Here is an 18096-nt window from a genome sequence, read left to right as displayed (position 1 = left end):
GAATAACTCATCGAGGTATTTAGCGATAAAAAAATGAGTAAGACAAGGAAAGGAATACGGATAGAGAAGGATAGCACTAGAGTAATGTGTTAGACAAGGAAAGATATAGTGTTAGACAAGGACAGAAAATTTGAAAAAGCGAAGGCAACGCCATCTCGCGTTAGGTGACGCGAACTACGATTTCTTAATAGGATAACAGGATATAAACAGAGGTATTAGACAAGGATAGCACTAGTGTGCGACAAGGACAGAGAGAGAGACGCTTCCTATTGGTCGGCGGGCCGCCGAGCTCCACCTATCAGGCCCCAGATTAAATCGATCGATGAAAAATCGTTAATAGCTCATTAATTAGGATGATTTTGTGAACTTTTATAATTGAAGAATGAAGTGTGGACCTTCAGCAACTTTCTCATATAATTTTTAGTGCTCCAAATCCTTTCAGTAATTAGTTATTAACAATTTTAGTACGGGATGTCGGGAACGATTCCGTACACCGTCAAGTACCTTTACGGTTTTTCAATAATTTCACAGCTTTCTGCTAAATTCTCATACAACTAACTGTATGCATTTGGAAGGCAACTCCCTTAGCTACATTCTCATATAATTTTTATTAACATATTCGGTTTAGTTTAAGAGTCATTAAATATTCTTTGCACAGGATAGTTTAAAAATTCTGAATTTTCTGCGAGTCAACCATAAGTTAGACATTGAAATTTGTTAATAGTAAAGTCAACCATATCTCCGACAACGAGTTTCGACCTCTGACTTATGGTTGACCTCTCTGATTTTCAAATATCCTGCCGGTCAACCATAAGTCAGACGCCGAAATTTTGTCGAAATCAGCCAGTAGTATAGGTTAATCAATTCTTAGACATGCGAAAATTCTCCAAGTCCGAAATTCGGAGCGGAAAAACAGCTTTATTTATTAATTCATTAACCTATCGGTTTATTAAAGTTTCTATTTTATTTGCAAGTGGTTTGATCGAAGAATAATTAGTGTTTCTCGTTAACTAGCAATTTAGTTTTGTTTAAATTAAGAATGGAGGGTTTCAGGTCACCACAGGAATCAAGGAAAGGCTTCAATATCAGGAAAAATGATTTATTGCAAGAAAACTGTAGAAATTGTATTTTACAAAAGGTTACAATATACCAGTGCTGTTTTACAGCACTTTGCATTCTATTCATTTCTCCTTTACACACAACGTCCATTTCCATTTGCGAAACACTCGTTCGTTAAATAACATCTCCGTTATAAAATTAAATAAATTAAGTCCGGATATCATTAGGAACGCGTAATAATCGATAAAATCTTGAAATTCGTACGGAAAACTTCAAAAACTGCGGGAAAATGGCGTAGAGACTATTATCTGTCAAAATTTTATTTTGACAATTAGAGAGATGGACATGAGATGCTTTTATTGATGTTACTAGTAGCGCCACAGTGAGCATAGTATGAACCACGTTAGTTGTTGAGTTTTTCTATTCGAGTTCTTAGACCGTGAACTATGTCTGTCGAGCGCAAGTTGCACTAAGAGGATCGAACATAACAGAAAACTTTATGTAAGCGTTCATGAACGAGGTTAGTGAACTGGATTACTGTTTGTATGTAAACAGTAATAAAATTAACATGTACTCCTGTATACATACATTATGCCTATAATACTTCTGGGCGTGGCATAAAGTATTATATACAAACTCTGTTTACATCTCTGTTACGACTTATTTTGTATTTTAAGTACTTTAATAATATTTTTATCATTATACTTCCAATGTTTATTATTCACAATAACTTAGTTCCTTGCACAATATTCACCGGATTTTGAGGTTAAGTTATTAAAACAGAAGTGTATGAATCATGTCATTCATACATTACCTTTTGATTTATGCATATGACACGATCTATTAATGTATAACAGTTTCAAATTTTTCAATTACTATTGCAAGAATTACTTTCTATACATGGTCATCATTTTTTAATATGTTGATGTAAACAAAGATATTGAAAAAATGATTTTTTTATGTAAATATAATGGACTTAACATTTTTTAATATTTTATTTTTGAAGATGTTATCTTCATAGATGTAGTAAATGGAATTCCATACAAGTATGTCATTGCATCAAGTGTGAAACTAGATTAATCCATTCAAGTTACAAATATGGAGAAGAGGAGCAGTGCAGAGCTTTTGAATGTAGAGCAAAACAATTCCAAAAATGCCAGTTCTGATTCTCTCAACTCAGACAGCAAGAGCAGTTCTCTTAATTCTAAGATGGGTCAAGAATCGGTAATTTAACCTGAATTAATTAATCATATAGGCTTTTAACTTAGGTTTACACATATCTAACTGAATGCAAGCATTCAACTTCTTTAGGAAAGCTGGGATAAAGCATCACATTCCAAAAGTTTTTCCTCAAGCTCTACTTCAACAGATAATAATATTGTCTCTGCTTTAGAAGCTAAAAAAGACAATCAAGTAAAAGTGAGTTCCACATAGTTGAGTAGAGTTGATGTAGCTTTTATTTTTCTCAAACATTTACTTATTACCAGAGTTTGTTTTTTTCAGACAATGTTTTTGATTTCATTCATTTGGTACGTTTCACCTCTTTATTGAGAGATTATGTTCCATCACTTTTACTTTTTCAGTATTTAGTTAAAGTAGATGTTTGTTTTTATTAAACTGATGGTTAATGGGGTAAAATATGTATCTTTATTTTGCAGAACTTGTCTGCTGGTGATACCAGTCCACCACTCTTAAATGGAGAACGTGTACAAGGTATTGCCCACGAAGTAACTTACCTGTGTCCTTACTCAGGACCATCCAGAGGAATTCTTAGTGTTACGAATTACAAGCTTCACTTTCGGAGCGTAGATCGCGAAACGCCTTACATAGTTGAAGTACCTCTAGGTGTTGTTAGTAGAATCGAAAAAGTCGGCGGCGCGTCTAACCGACGTGAAAATTCTTATGGAATCGAAGTGTTCTGTAAAGATATGCGGAATCTCAGATTCGCTCATAAGCAGGAGAATCATTCTAGAAGAGACGTTTTTGAAAAACTCCAACAGTATTCGTTTCCTTTATCCTATAAATTACCTTTCTTCGCGTTCGAATATTCCGAGACGTTCACTGAAAATGGCTGGAACGTTTACGAACCTATAGCCGAATTAAAACGAATGGTAAATAATATTAGGCTGTTCGAGATTTAATAATAAGTAATCTTCGGTAACATTGCGATTATTTTTAGGGAGTAAACAATGATATGTGGAAGATCTCGAAAATCAATGACACATATTCGGTATGTGATAGTTATCCAGCTGCATGGGCGGTGCCTGCAGCAGCTACCGACGAGGATTTACAAGCATCGGCAGCTTTTCGAAGTAGAGGAAGGCTTCCCGTACTTTCGTGGATCCACCCAGAGAGTCAGGCAACGATAACTCGTTGTGCTCAACCGTTAGTAGGTGTTGGTGGCAAGCGTAGTCGCGAAGACGAGCGATACGTCCAACTAATAATGGACGCAAATGCACAAAGTCATAAACTGTTTATTATGGATGCACGACCAATGCCTAATGCGGTGGCGAATAAAGCCAAGGGCGGTGGTTACGAGAGCGAAGACGCTTATCAAAATGCAGAGCTAGTATTCCTTGATATTCATAATATACATGTGATGCGGGAGAGTCTTAGGAAATTAAAAGGTAGATGATTTTATTAAGCCCGTAATGACAAATTGTCATTTTGTACTAGAAAAATGTTTTTCAGAATTGTGTTTTCCAAAAATTGACGAAGCTAGATGGTTATCAGGCATAGAGTCTACAGTTTGGTTAAAGCACATTAAATGCGTACTCGCGGGGGCGCTAAAAATTGTAGACAAGGTGGAGAATCATAAAACATCGGTGTTGGTGCACTGCTCAGACGGTTGGGACAGAACAGCACAGGTAATTATGAATTAACGAAATATTTTCTCTATGCAATATGTACCTTTAATATCTATAACTTTTTACAGGTCACAGCTCTTGCCATGTTAATGTTAGATCCGTATTACAGAACCATCAAAGGTTTCGAAGTGCTTATAGAAAAAGAATGGCTCAGTTTTGGTCACAAATTCCAACAGGTATGCGTCATGGCGTTTAATTACATATTTTACGAAAATGTTCTAGTTCGAATAATTAATTTTAGAGAATCGGTCATGGTGATGAACATCATAGCGACGCGGATAGATCGCCAGTGTTTTTGCAGTTCATAGACTGCGTGTGGCAAATAAGTCGTCAGTTTCCCAATGCATTCGAGTTCAACGAACACTTTCTAATCACTATTCTCGATCACCTATACTCTTGTCGATTTGGCACATTTTTATTTAACAGGTAAATAGAAACATTTTGCATCGATCGTTACGTATTATATGTGTATAATAACCATCGTATATAATCACTCATACAGCGAACGTGAAAGAGTTCAGGAACAGGTGAAACAGAAAACCGTCTCGTTATGGTCGTACACCAATACTCAGTTATCCCTCTATCAAAATCCATTGTACTGGGCTGCACCAAATTATCAGCCTGTTCTAATGCCGATTGCCAGTATGAGATACATCAAACCATGGAAAAGTCTGTATTGTAGATGGAATCCCAGTATGCGACAGCAGGTTTGTAAATCGTTTAAATGTCTTAATTTCTCTAGATGAACCTAAACTATCATTCATAATTTTTAATGTTCCTGATCCCGTGTTCTTCAAGGATCCCGTTTACCAACGAACGAGAGAACTTCTAGTCTTAAAGGAACAACTCGAGAAACAGCTCGAGGAAGGTCGCCGCGAGCAGGCTAGTCGAGCGAATCGGTCTATGACATCGCCAGCACCACCTAGGATACATTCCCCGGTTCACTCATAGCACGGCAAGGATTCTTTCTTATCATTTAATGATCTGTAGTTATTTGTAAATGAGCTTCCTCCTCCCGCTCGAGCCAGTGTACAAGATTGACTAAACTCACTCCGCTATGTACAAAACGCTCGTTGATTAAAAAAAAAAGACGTTTACAACTTTTTCTGCAAATGATTCTATGAATTAGTTCTCCATCCCATATACTAACAGATAACAAAGTAGAGCGACCATTTCCTGAAACAACGGAATAGCATTAATCGTAGAAGACATCGTGATCTGTGTGAAATTAAATGCCTCAAGCACACGAATAACAGCTTTCACGATTCAGCTAAAATTTGAAAAATGAGAATGTGTGTGTGTGTGTGTGTCTATATATGTATATACTTATTTCCTTCTTCTATCCCTATTAGCCAGTAGCCGCAACATCAGTATGAAAGGCACTTCCGTTGTCAAGGATAATATCATGGCGCAAACGTAACTAACAGTAAGCACTCCAAGGAATACGGTGCCCTGAAAAGGAACATATATGTTGTTTCCACCACTTTCGATGCTTAGTAAAGAAATAATGAAGAAATATTGCTGCACTTACAGTTGCTAAGACGTCAATAAACGTAACGTAATTAGAGAACAACGACATCGAAATTATAAGGAAAGGATTTAAGAGATAGGCGCAATATGTTAATCTACTCAAGGGAATCCACATCCGTAGCGATAAAAACTTATTTACGACTCCTGCAAGACGAAAATTACGATAATTTAAATGAAGAATTATAATATCATTTGTAAAAAGAGGTATTTTTGCAAGAGGAATGCTGATGTCAATGCATTAATGAGAGTAGATGTAGAAAGTTCGATTTACCGGCATTGTCGGTACAACACGCGACTATCACCCAGCTTATACCAAAAGCCCAAATTATTCTACTGAATGTAACATAGAGAATGCTCAAAGTTATAGGCCAATAGTGGTTCAGAATAACAAATATAGCCGAGCAATTGCACGTAGCTCCGATGATCCAGCAGAGGGCTAGGACTTTCTGAAACATTAATTCAGCAACGATACATTACGTTATAATACACTAATATACAACGAATAGATAACATATATCATTTCGTTACACGTGGCAGATGTAATTTGTAGTTCCACTTTACAAGAAGATGAGCTGTGGCCATTCCTATCAAGTATGGTGGAATTCTTATCCATGGTCGTACGTACAACCATGACAAGTTCGCATAATACGTGTCCAATCTAAGACAAAAGAACAACATATTTATGCACGTGAATATCACACGATCGATAGCAGATATATTTTACACTCACGTAGGAACATAACTAATACTGTATACCGTGTAAACGTTCATTATAATAGATGAAATGATCGAGACGATACCTAGGCCCAAGGCTGCGTAGAAATGCCTGAAATTTGTCGATTGAACTTAGTGGATTAAATTAAAATTAAGCGTTGAACGATCGAGATCAACATTGTAACACTTACGTGACTGACAATAATAGAAGAATAGAACCGAAAATGAAGAACTGCATGTCATTGGACAAATACCAGCTCCAACTGAGACTTTTTTTTTTTTTTATTTTTTAATAAAATCGTACCAATTCATCCCAGTCGTAGAAGTTGTTCATATAGAATATGTTCCTCCACCAGTACTTTGAGCATCTATCTTGAATCGGCTCGAAATAACTGATCGTAGCAGTCTTCTCGTACCAGGAAAAATTCAGTATCGAGATCAATATGACGGTGAAGTATGCGGGTGAAAGCCTTGGAAAAAATTAAACGACAGAATTTCTTACATAAAAATCTCTCTGCTGGAACACTAAAACGAGATATTAGAGTGAAGCTCAAGTACCTGATGTATCGTTTAATGAGGGAGAAGCAGAATTGGTGCACCTGTGTTCGAAGCCTCACAGGTTTATTGTCCTTCAGTCGCGATTTCAGGAACATTAAAGTCAACAAGAATCCACTGATGAAGAAATAAGTGTCCACAGAAAAAGGAGCGTTGCCAGCTAGTTGCGACATGATGCTCTGCGACATTATGTAACCTACCGACCTATTAGCTGTACATGTGAAATTTCGTTTTACAATTTATACAGAGAACTTTAGTTTTTTCTTCTTTTTTTTGTGAACGAATCTGTCTCACCAGCAATGAAATTTTCGTAGAAGATGGTGTGCCCCAAGATAATCCACACCATTCCAAAGAATTTCATACCGTGAATCGAGGATACACCTTCTGTATGTCTCTCTATCTTGAATATTTGTTGTATGTTCGAGTAAGCTGAGAAAGTCACAAGGACCTCTTCCATACGATTTTCTGGCTTCAGCTCTGAGAGCCCAGACTCTTCGTGGTCAATATCTCGTTTCTCTTCCATGTCGTTCTTCATTTCTGCTTACAATTTATGATAAATTTAATACGCTACACTTTTCGAAGAAAGTATACACTGTGAGAAATATTAAACGGATGGTCGATGAATTGTGGTCAGCTTACCAGAAGTGTTGTTGTTCTCGAACGTAAGGAACTGCCTTTTCCTTTGTAAACGACTCTGATAAATGATAATATCGTACAGCGTGCCTACTAATACTGTACAAAATAACAGTACCAGAATAAGTCTGCAATCAGAATTTCGTTGATTTCGGTCAATATTTGCTCGCATAGTGAATAGTCGAAGGATTTGCCGATTATCATACTTTCGATCCTTCGAAAATATCTACGTACATAATTACGATCATTTTTCCGTTAAGAAGCCACTCTGAGTCGTCCTTCATGTCGTAGATTTCAATTTGTCTAAAGTCCGCAGAATAGAGCCGTCCTACTAGAAGAGTTCTATCGTCGAACACTTTTTGCAGCATCTTGCCAAGTTCTTGTCCAGTGCAGGATGCTGGGAGGCACAATCCAAGTATAATCTGGTTCTACAGAGAAAACCAAACGATCTTTGTTAAAATTTTTACAGAAATTTGAATCGTCGATTTGATCCACAAATTTAACTAATATTTCTTTACTTCATCCCCTATCTCTATATGATACTGCATAGTGCTGTTGTGCCTGAAACGCGCCGAGAAGAAGTTCAGTTCGAACGGTGGAAACTCCTTTTCGGGATCTCTGAATCTGGAATTATTCTTGAGAGCCTTCTCGGAGAGTATAAGCGTGACATTCGACGTCAAGTATTTGCATTGAAGACGATCTCCCAGCCAATAATTGTTCCCGCCCATGAATCCTGTACCAGGTTCCCCGCTGGTGTCCAACACTTGAAAAACATACATACAAGATTCAGATTTCACATCAAAATATCGAACAGCTGAGCGGTAGAGAGAAAGAGAGTAAACCAGCCTAACTTTTCCGCCAAAAAACGAGTTTCTTGTGTAACACCGCGCGAAGAAAGTCGCAGGGTGGACGAAAAATCACGCATCTGACACAATCGCGTGGAGAATTAACGTTGCACAAGCCGGTCGAGAAGCCGAATTAAGCTTCGGTAATACGTGTTCCACACGTGAAGGAAAACGGAAATTACGGAATTACGAAATCACTGTATATTCGACTGGTATCTCCTTTCCTTTCCTTCCTTTTCTTTCTCTCTCCTCTCTCTTTCTCTCTTTTTAATCGACTGTTCCATCGAGCGGACCTCCGTCAATTATAAATTTCGCCAAACGTATCTAACCAGCTTACTAACTTCTCAAACTCCACACTACGCCACGATCCACAGCCTCACGAAATTGCTCCATCTCTTCTTGGCATCTGCTCGTATTCAGGACATTGTTGTTAACAGCCATGGCGTAAGCTGGCAGTGTTTCCATCATTGTCTGTTGATTTCGTACGGCCGCTTGGATCGACGCGGAAAATAATAATAGCAAGAATAAGGAAATATTCGTATGATCCATGGTTTCTTCCTGGTTTCGATGCAATCGTAACACTGATCTTTAAATACTAAGATTCACACTGATCGCGACACGGGATCGAGTGGAACATTACACGGTGGTGTGAAAATTCAGTATGGTTGAACAGCGAAGAAACCGTTTCGTACAACAGGGTTGTTTTGTGCAGTGCAGTGCAGTGCGGTGTGTAAAGGAAACGGACGACGGAGGAAGAGAGTCAACTTGTGCACCGGCACGATCGCGACGAGACAACGCACGATCGACGGAGGAACACAGGATTTATTTGTATAAGAGCAACGGAGTGACCAAGGAGATACGACGACCGGGAAAGGACTGCCGTGCAGGAGAAGTAATCACAGAATTCAAATGGAAAGCAAGCCGTCCTCGTGGGTTGCTTCGTCATCGTTTCGTTGTCTTTAAAGTCGCGAGTAACACCCCACCATTTAACCGTTTCCAACCGAGATTATTACTTTTTTGAAAATCGCAGATTAACTATTGCCTCAAATATTTTGCATTTTACCGCGGTTTTTATCAATCTATGTCGGGCAATTATATTTTTACACGATCTGTACGTGACGACGCACTAATAAGAATCGTGATCGTTACGTATTTTGTTTATTCGTTCGTCGAATCTTATCGATGGTTAATTAACGCTCTCTTGTACTCTAAGCTTTATCGTTAAAACAGCGTAAAAAATTGAACACAAAGAATTCTTCAGGTTCGTATATTTTTTGTACCAGCAGGTAAACTGAAATTCTAACACAACGTACAAGTAACTTCAACGTTTACCGATTTATGGATTTTTCTTATAAAATCGTGCATTCGATCGCTCTTGAAATATGTTAATCGGTTCACTTGTTATTTGTACGAGTGTGTTATAATGGTTCGATCTATGGACGAAGAAGAGCTGACAGCTCACGGCTTAAAAAAATTCAACAAACTCGACGGATTCACGCAAGTACAACAGGTTTTCTAACGCCACGTGTATGTATACATATTTATATACTGAGAATAACCATGGTAGTGCGAACGGTTGCAAAATATAGCCGCTCCGGTTTTCACCTGGTCCACCTCGAGAGAAACGATCTCTGCGAAGGATGATCGGTACTACTGTATTGAATCCGTGATTATACCAATAATTCTCCTCTACCATAACTTTGTCTCCCACTGCCTCGTTCCGTTTCGTTTTCTTTTCAAAACTTTCACTCGCACTCCCTGGCTTCGCCGGCTTAATAGCTTCGCCCAAGCCGATTTTACGTTCGCGCGCGCAATTAGCATTCTTCTTTTATTGGCGCGATTAGGTAAAGTCTAGGAGCAACTGGGTAACCCGGCGTGGTGGTTACTTCATGAAATTTTGCCGCCACGTAATACCAAGAGTAAAAAACTTTTCTTTCTTCTTTTTCTCTCTCTCTCCTTTCTCGACGTGGAGATGAAGAAAGGAGGTGGACATAGATCTAGCGAGAAGCGAGTTAGTTGGTTTGGTCGGTGTGTCCCTAGCATGTTATACGACCGTTTCAGAGATTTGCAGTCGTCGAGCTGGATGGATGTTGAAACAAGCATAAAGAATTAGTCATGGCTGTCTCTTGTTTGTTTAACAGGCCATATTGTCTCGCAAGGTGTCAAGTACGCTTTTAAGATCGTCTGAATCTCTTCCTCTTCTTTTTGGTTTCTTAACAAAGACGTTTCAAAGATTTCTCAAAGAAGTTTAACTTTTTTTCTTCTTCTTTCGGCAATTTCTTCGGTGTTTCTCTCTTCGTTTCGTTTCTCAGGATCCCCAAGGCTTCCAAGGTACAAAGATCTGGACAGAGAGAAAAATACTCAGTGTTTGGTAGATTCGTCTGATTTGCAGTAATTTAATGAATTATTTTCTGTCGAATTTCATGATGAATTACGATCGATTATGTAAAAGTGAATAAAGAGAGGTCTGTAGGTTTTTTCTTTTTTTTTTTTTTTCAGTGCCAGTTCTTAGCCACATAATTTATTGCGAATTATCGTTTTTACGAAAAGTACAAATCTCCTTTAAAATATTCACCAACGACTTTTGACCGAAACTTTAGATTTTTGTAAATAGATAATAATTCGTTGGAATGAGGGAAATTTGCGCGTAAGTCGCGCCACGTTTTCTAATTTCGCGAAAGCCCGGAGGTATCATGGACGATTTTTCTGCTCGCGTAACAACGCGATGAGCAATGAGCATGAAATTGAATTATTTGTCTACGGTTCGAGACTTAGGTTAGTTTTCAACAGATTTTTTCGAGGTAAATTATACGCTTCTCGAAAAGTAGACGTCATATTTGTCATTTCCAAGTAAAAAAGATACGTGAAAAATGTGGCAATAGAACAGAAGTAGATGAACAGTCCAACGATGATGTTTTTTTTCGTTGATGCTTGCGCAACACGAATAGTACGTTTCCATGCAAACGCACGGTTTGCAGATTTTTCCTTGCGTAACTACAGAAGTGGATAAATATCATTTTTTGCATCGATTCACATTTGAATTTGTTATGTATAATGGTTAATCGTACATATCAGCTTTGTATAAATGCTAGAAACTATATATAAGCATTAAGTGCTTATATGCTGAATCGAAGTATAATCCAGCTCAGCATTGACTAGACGATCGTTAATGCCTGTGGCAAATTTAATATTCAACGATTATCTGTGGCCAATAAATTTTTATAACGTCTCGAACGCTTAAAAGAACCTCGAGGACGTGCGAAAAATCAATCAGAAATTGTGTTTTCGTGTGGAACACTCGAGGAATGTCGATAAAAAAGGTTCCGATTGTACTGTATATGAATTGTGCGCCTGCGCCTTTTCTTCGATACATTTCGTGGATTGAGAAAATCGTGGAGGAAACATGGGAGAAAAATGAAACAAAAAGGTTATGATTAATAATTCCACTCCACTGATCTCCTGAGTGTAATACACGTGAACTTTCTATGGACCACTTTTTCTTCGTCACACGGTTATATATACATATATGTATCACATGAGGCTAGATTCTGCGTCAAGCAGAACACGTGACACGCCGGTTGAAAATTCTTGCGAACGGGAATCAATATTTGACCGATTCGTAACTCAAGGCTCGTTGATTTGGTTTTGGTGTGTTTCATTTCTAATTTCGTTGGAAACGCTAAAGAGTACACTCATCGGCGAAGTTGGTGAAAATATTGTATCTTTTGTGCAAATACACACGTGACGACAATCTCTCTGCGAATTGTGATGATAGGTTATGGATAAAAAAATTTCATCTAAAGCAACTCTATACGTAAATCTATCTTTTCTTCGAAGTTCTTCCTTATGCAAGAGATTTTCACCTTTTCATCTCATTCACTTTCCCCTTCTTTTCACTACCGTACTCTGATCGATGGGCTACGCTTGACCTGAGAGAAAAAAAAATCAGAATTGACGAAACCTTTTTGTCGTGGTTGACCATACTTGTTTGCTACTATGCAACTAGAATCGTCTTCTGAATATGAAATGCAATTGAACATAAACCGTACGTTTTGTAAAGGAACGGAATTTTTTCGACATGACGGAATTGGTTTAGAATATTTTTGTAATGCATAATTATTACCGGTGGTATAGCTAGCAGTTGTACCAAGTTTTTGCATACCACACTCCTGGAACGTATTTATTAGGAGAAAGGTGGACGATAAATTATCCTAAATGTTTTTGGATTCTGATTGTACGGTTTTACAACGGCCGTAAAAGGAAAAATTCAAGCGGTTGCAACATTTTATCTTCCTTTTGGCCATGGACAAAAAACTCCCTCTACAGAATTTCGATTGACGTTTAAAAATATCTCGAGTGTCAAAGGACAATATGTATCTGTTAAATGAAAGTTTTTTGTTACTGGACAGTGTCTCTTTCGAATTTCAATTAAATAAGGAAAAAGAAAAGATTCTAAAATAAAAAAAAAACAAGAGACTAATAAACAGAATTTACATAAAACGTATTCGTGGATGTATCCTCCATTTTTCTGTATAATTACTTAAATCAATCAGCGTCAGCGGATCTATTAAGGACGTTCAATGAAACATCTTTCTGATATCAAGGCGTTTAACCCTCGCTTACCAAATAGAACCTTGTTCTTTTGACTTGAAAGTTGCCACGGTTAATTGTCTTGATACAGTTCTTAACACTTTCACACAAACAACGACGTATCTGCGTATATGCTTTGAAAGAATATATTTTTTATAGTCTACGAGTAAGGTAAATTTGCGTTGACAACGATAACAAATATACTACGCGATGTCAAATTTGTCAAAAAACATTCGTAAAAGATATACAATAAATAAATGTCGTACATATTGTACATATTATAAACGTGTATATTTTCAACCCTTCCGTTACTTTATATTTCTCTTATGAGAGAAAAATGCAATATAAAATCATTATACACGACAGATACACATATTAGATATCGCATACGCAGTACATAGATACATATGTATGTATAACCTAACTTACCTATGTACATTATGATTCATTTTGACACGATCTGATGTCTCCGAGAATTGATATAAATTTCCGCGTCTCATTAATATCAATGGAACGAAGTATTATCTTTTAATGTTATTCCGACAGTAACACTCTCACGAATAAAAAACCGGTTCTCTAACGTTCATGAACTACGTCATCGCAAAAAATTGGCGGGAACGGTTTTTGTTTGTTTGGAATAGTCATGGAAACTCATCGCAATAAGTAATGGCGCCATAATCAAATAAATTACACTCGCAACAAATTGTACTAAATTTTTTACGCGTGTAGAAAATATAACAAGTACGGTACAAAATACAACATAAAACTTCATTATTTTTATGAAGCGTCAAAAGAAAATCGTTTTGCCAATAAAATTTCACTTAACCCTCATGACTTATGACGTTCTTTGCTGACTATGCATCTATTCATCAGCTATTTACTGTACCTTTAGTACTGTATTAGGTAGGAAAAGCTAATGCATTATAGATTAGTTAAATTTGGCAATCCTTATTCTTATAAATTAAAACGAAAGTTAAAATTAAAATTAATTTTTGTTACTAACATAACTATTTTTCTCGCATCTTGGCCAGAAGTTGCATCACGAGTCTGAATCGTTATCATAGGGTAAGAGGTTAAAAGATGTTTTTCTACCCTTTCAGAGTTGAGATAAAAAGGAGCTCTCAGTAGAACGATTAGTAACACTGCCTACTACGATATTTTGTTATGAAAATACAACATTGTGCACCAGTAGCAACATAACTATTAATCTTCTTCAAATGCGTACGAATTACGTCACAGCTTCAGAGTAATGCAATGGAATTACGTTAACAGAGGTACTCTGTGCAAAGATTTATAATGAATGATCACCTTCGGAAGCGAGAATAAATTGATGAATACTGAGGAACCGCAAAAAAGTCGATCGACTAATAGTGTGGAAAGGAAGGAGGAGAAATGACGCAAACCCTTCACGTGTGCAGCACGTTTCTTCGCGCGATGCAGTAGGGAGCGTCGCATTACGCCCAGAGAGCCACTGATTTGCGTTTGTTTTCATTCGGACGTAACAGAGGCGACTTATATACGTCGTGAAAGCGCTCGCATAACACTCGTAATGAACCACGTGTACAGTATGTGTATCGGTATGCATGTACGGATGTTAAGTCAGAGAGCGTGAATCTGTCCACAGCAGAGAAAGTAAGCAGTTTCCTCTTCCTGGTTTATGTAGATCCATCCTTTTTTCCATCGATTTTTCAACGATGTATCTTTACTGATAACAGACCTTCAAATTACGTAGAATTTTTAGCTTTACCTTGTGTCTGTTTTATTTAAATCGTTCTTTTTTTCCAGAGGGAATAGAGGTTATGAACTTGAGCAAGGATTTGTCTAAAGTTACCTTGAAACTTGGTCAACGTGAGGTTCCACGCGTAGCCTGTCCCAGATATTATCTGATGAAGCCAGAGAATTAACGAAATTCATAGTTAAAGGTTAACAAGCTTGGAATTGATAAATGCACGTCACTGGAGATTTTGCTAGTCGATAAAATTTTTTACAAAATTCGCGTATTATCTTCTACTAATCTTACCGTTTCCCTCTTATTTATAGTCGTTTACGCAGAGCTTTTCGAGTAGCTAAAGGCACCGCGAAGGTCATCTCAATTTCTCTAACGCTTTCATTGAATTAGTTAAATCTCTAACGGTTGCTTAATTATATTCTACATCTTATACACGATGTTTCTATTATATACTGTTGCGTAAATTTCGTTAAATTTTTTTCTTTCGAAGGATACAACGTGGTCAAAAATAAACATGATGGAGGGATGAGTACACAACTGGAAGAAAAAAGAAACAACAGGAACATTCTGATTTTCAAAGTATTATTATCAGCACATGATAGTTTCGCATCCATCTCACAATGTACGGATCGGACAAAACGTCAACAGTTATAAATCAGAAAAAAAAAATAAGGACACGGACCTTAGTTAAAGGGCCGCTTCTCCCCACTTATCGACGCAGAAAAAGAAAGGAAAAAAAATGATTAAAAAGACCAGAATCAATTTTGTGTAATACAATTCGTAATACAGAAGCATAAATAACGGGTAATCGTTATAATATTTGTAAAATATATCACAACGTCTTTAATATCTGCCTGGCGGATAGGGTCGAGGACGTGCGCGAGAGGCCTTCTAACCATTCGTATTCTTCTCATGCAACGAAATTTTTACTAAAATACCTAAGAAATCGAAGAAACCAATAGGAGCAAAGAAAGGAGAGTGTTATTTACTTTTTTCTAAATTCCAGGCATCGCGAGTAGCAACGATGGGGCTCACCTTGAATTTCGATTCCATCAGAGGACTTTTTTTTAGATCTCTGGGGAAGCACAAAGGACGTTACAAAATCGAGCTAATGAAACACGCATACAGGCTAAGAAACACGGCGTTTCTGCGGAAACCAGTCTTTCAGATTCGAAGAACTTCGTTCTTCATGCTTAAAGGAGGCAATAACCGTGCATATGCGCGGTGAAATCGCTGTTGCCCTCGCGACGTTCTCGACTCACTGACTTAGACCTCGACATACCTTGGCCAACGAAACGCAATAGTCCTCTGACCCCTGTTTGTATACCTGTCGGATTGGGACACGAGAAGAAACGGAGGAGCCGAAGTGAACGACAGCGTGTCAGTTTCGGTCGGTTCACCTCGCGCGTGCGACTGGCTTCAGGAGGACAGACGAATAAATTAAAAATTCGAATTGAAACGAGAAGGAGGAGTTTGTAGAGAAAAGGAGGGAGTTCGCAACGCCGGTGTATCGAGAGCCGTCGAATGGCTTACATCGTTCTAAATAAAAAATCTTCTTCGATACATTTCGCGTTGAAAAAATAGCGCAGAATGTTTGCCAATCGGCGGCTTCAATTTGTTATATTCTCTTCTATCGAACTGTCACGGCTGTTAAAAGGAAATGATAACTCAATAAAGTTTTTTTTGTCTTTTGTTTAAACACACTACGTTACTGCTTGTGTTTACTCAGTCATTTCTTTTTTTCAATTCTTGATTATTCCATGACGCGAGAAATCCTTCATTTAGTCGTGCGCGTTGCAATAGTATTGCCACTAGTTCTAGTGACACGATATTCCAATGGACGGGAGTAAAAGAAGCAGGAAGAAAATGAAAGTGTACAATTTGAGGTGTGACAGAACGAAGAAAGAAAAGACTGGCAACTTTTAATCGTATGAATGGTACAATTAAGACGAGCATAGAAAAATACTGTAGAAAAACGAAGAAACGCAGAGAAGGATTTACGAAGAGGGGAGGAACGACAGAGTCGAGGGCTCCCGCTTGCGAATTCCATCTATTCTCGATAGTTACAGCAACATTTCGCTAGAGCATGTTAGTTTCTTCTTCTACTTGATTTATACGCCCTCTTAAGAAACAACTTCGAAGTGAACAAATAACGCTAATCATTCATGCAAGGAAATTTCCATACGTCGACTTTGCAACTCTGATAAAATGTCACTGTTATAATCGTTAGCGATACTATGCACGTAATACTGCAGGGAGAAGCAAAATAGACGAATCGTTGCTAAACATTTTCCAAATGAATTTTCTCCCAAAATGGTTGATTTCAACGATAATAAACAGTTTATACAATACTGATTTGTGCACGGGAACCCTTCATCTCGTTCAGAATGAGTAAAATTAAGGAATAAACAGTCACTGTAGCGATACAGACGTTAGTCAAAAACAGACAGCGCGAATACTGTTCCCTGTCGAGGACGCCAAAAAACTCGACACGCGTTTCGTTCAACGACAGCCAACAGAATCTATCGTAGAAACGTTTTAACCACGGTCGAGTGATCGGAGTCGATCGTGCAGAAGCGAAACTCGAGGATGAGAATGACCGAATATAATCGTTCAGAAAAAGAAATCCAGAGTGCTCGCTCTGGAGGCTTATAGAATAATACAAAGACCGGAAACAAAGGGGCTAGACTTTCTTTCTTTTCTTGGAGCGAAAGCGGTCTTTTTTTTGTGCACACGATTACTAGCTTCACACTTGTCTTAATCACTTGTCGCTTTTTTTTGTCTGCTTTGTTTCATTTTGCTTTTATAATCTACTTTGTGAAATCGAGAGCTGATCGCAAGGCGCCAGGGAGTTAAAGTAACGCTTTGCTTTGTTTCTGTGTGTTTTTTCTTCTTTGTCTTTTTGTTTCTTTTTTTGTTTAATCCTCTGGTCGGTTTTTTAACGGTTTGTTCGTTTGTCCTTACGCCGCTGGAAGTATTCGCCACTCTCCTCTCTCTTTCTCTCTCTCTCTCTCTCTCTCTCTCTCTCATTCTCATTCTTTTCTCATTCATTCATCGTCAAAGTGTTCTCAGGCACGCCTATATATACAGAACGGTATCATCATCATCTTCTCGCTTTGCTGTTTCCGTTCGACGAAACGTTTTCAGGCGTCGTCGTCACGCTAGCAGTAGTTTACAGGTAATTCGAGTAATTTTGGGGAGAGAACGTATGTATAATAACACCAGCCATTTACCTACGTAACAATTACTACCGCTATATATACAACGAATCACTAATACGGTCGCCGATTGCACCAGAACAAACTGAAAAATCGAGGGCGCACATCTCTTCCTCTCTCTCTCTCTCTCTCTCTCTCTCTCTCTCTTTCTTTTTTGCTTGCTTGCTGGAGTATAGCGGGATAGCAGAGAAGGTACGAGGGCGAGAGTACAATAATTAGAGTAATATCACGGAAAAACACGTCCAGCCTCGAATAATTAAATAATTGTGGCACTTGTTGTTGGGTGAATCTCGTTTCCACCACGTTTACGAAGTGTCTAGTAAAATGGAATTATCGTCGGTTTCTTTCGCGCGGGG

At 38.0% G+C, this 18096-nt stretch overlaps 2 protein-coding genes and 1 long non-coding RNA gene across 3 annotated transcripts; 2 read left to right on the top strand and 1 right to left on the bottom strand.

The window, feature by feature from the left end:
• Window positions 1–1506: 1506 nt before the first annotated feature.
• On the top strand, window positions 1507–5097 carry LOC108571845 (myotubularin-related protein 2). The gene is made up of 10 exons (XM_017933986.1): window positions 1507–1579; window positions 2066–2283; window positions 2371–2478; window positions 2718–3170; window positions 3239–3686; window positions 3751–3926; window positions 3995–4102; window positions 4168–4352; window positions 4429–4633; window positions 4725–5097. Exons 2-10 carry the CDS (start codon window positions 2158–2160, stop codon window positions 4875–4877), a joined length of 1962 nt encoding a protein of 653 aa, XP_017789475.1. The 5' UTR covers window positions 1507–1579; window positions 2066–2157; the 3' UTR covers window positions 4878–5097.
• Window positions 5098–5158: 61 nt separating this feature from the next.
• LOC108571844 (nose resistant to fluoxetine protein 6) lies at window positions 5159–9124 on the bottom strand. The gene is made up of 13 exons (XM_017933985.1): window positions 8545–9124; window positions 7877–8121; window positions 7593–7786; window positions 7365–7486; window positions 7020–7265; window positions 6729–6936; window positions 6475–6640; window positions 6362–6441; window positions 6187–6282; window positions 5985–6114; window positions 5728–5902; window positions 5458–5600; window positions 5159–5378 (listed from the first exon to the last, which is right to left on the bottom strand). The coding sequence occupies exons 1-13, from the start codon at window positions 8750–8752 to the stop codon at window positions 5253–5255; spliced, it is 2139 nt and encodes a 712-aa protein (XP_017789474.1). The 5' UTR covers window positions 8753–9124; the 3' UTR covers window positions 5159–5252.
• A 5224-nt stretch (window positions 9125–14348) lies between these two features.
• On the top strand, window positions 14349–16194 carry LOC108571819. Its single transcript, XR_001891379.1, has 4 exons — window positions 14349–14425; window positions 14579–14715; window positions 15013–15326; window positions 15529–16194. It is a non-coding gene; the product is annotated as an uncharacterized LOC108571819 (long non-coding RNA).
• The last annotated feature ends 1902 nt before the right edge of the window (window positions 16195–18096 follow it).

Source organism: Habropoda laboriosa, unplaced genomic scaffold (genome assembly GCF_001263275.1).
Source record: "Habropoda laboriosa isolate 0110345459 unplaced genomic scaffold, ASM126327v1 scaffold99, whole genome shotgun sequence".
Classification (NCBI taxonomy): Eukaryota; Metazoa; Arthropoda; class Insecta; order Hymenoptera; family Apidae; genus Habropoda; species Habropoda laboriosa.
This window is presented reverse-complemented; position numbering and strand designations above follow the sequence as displayed.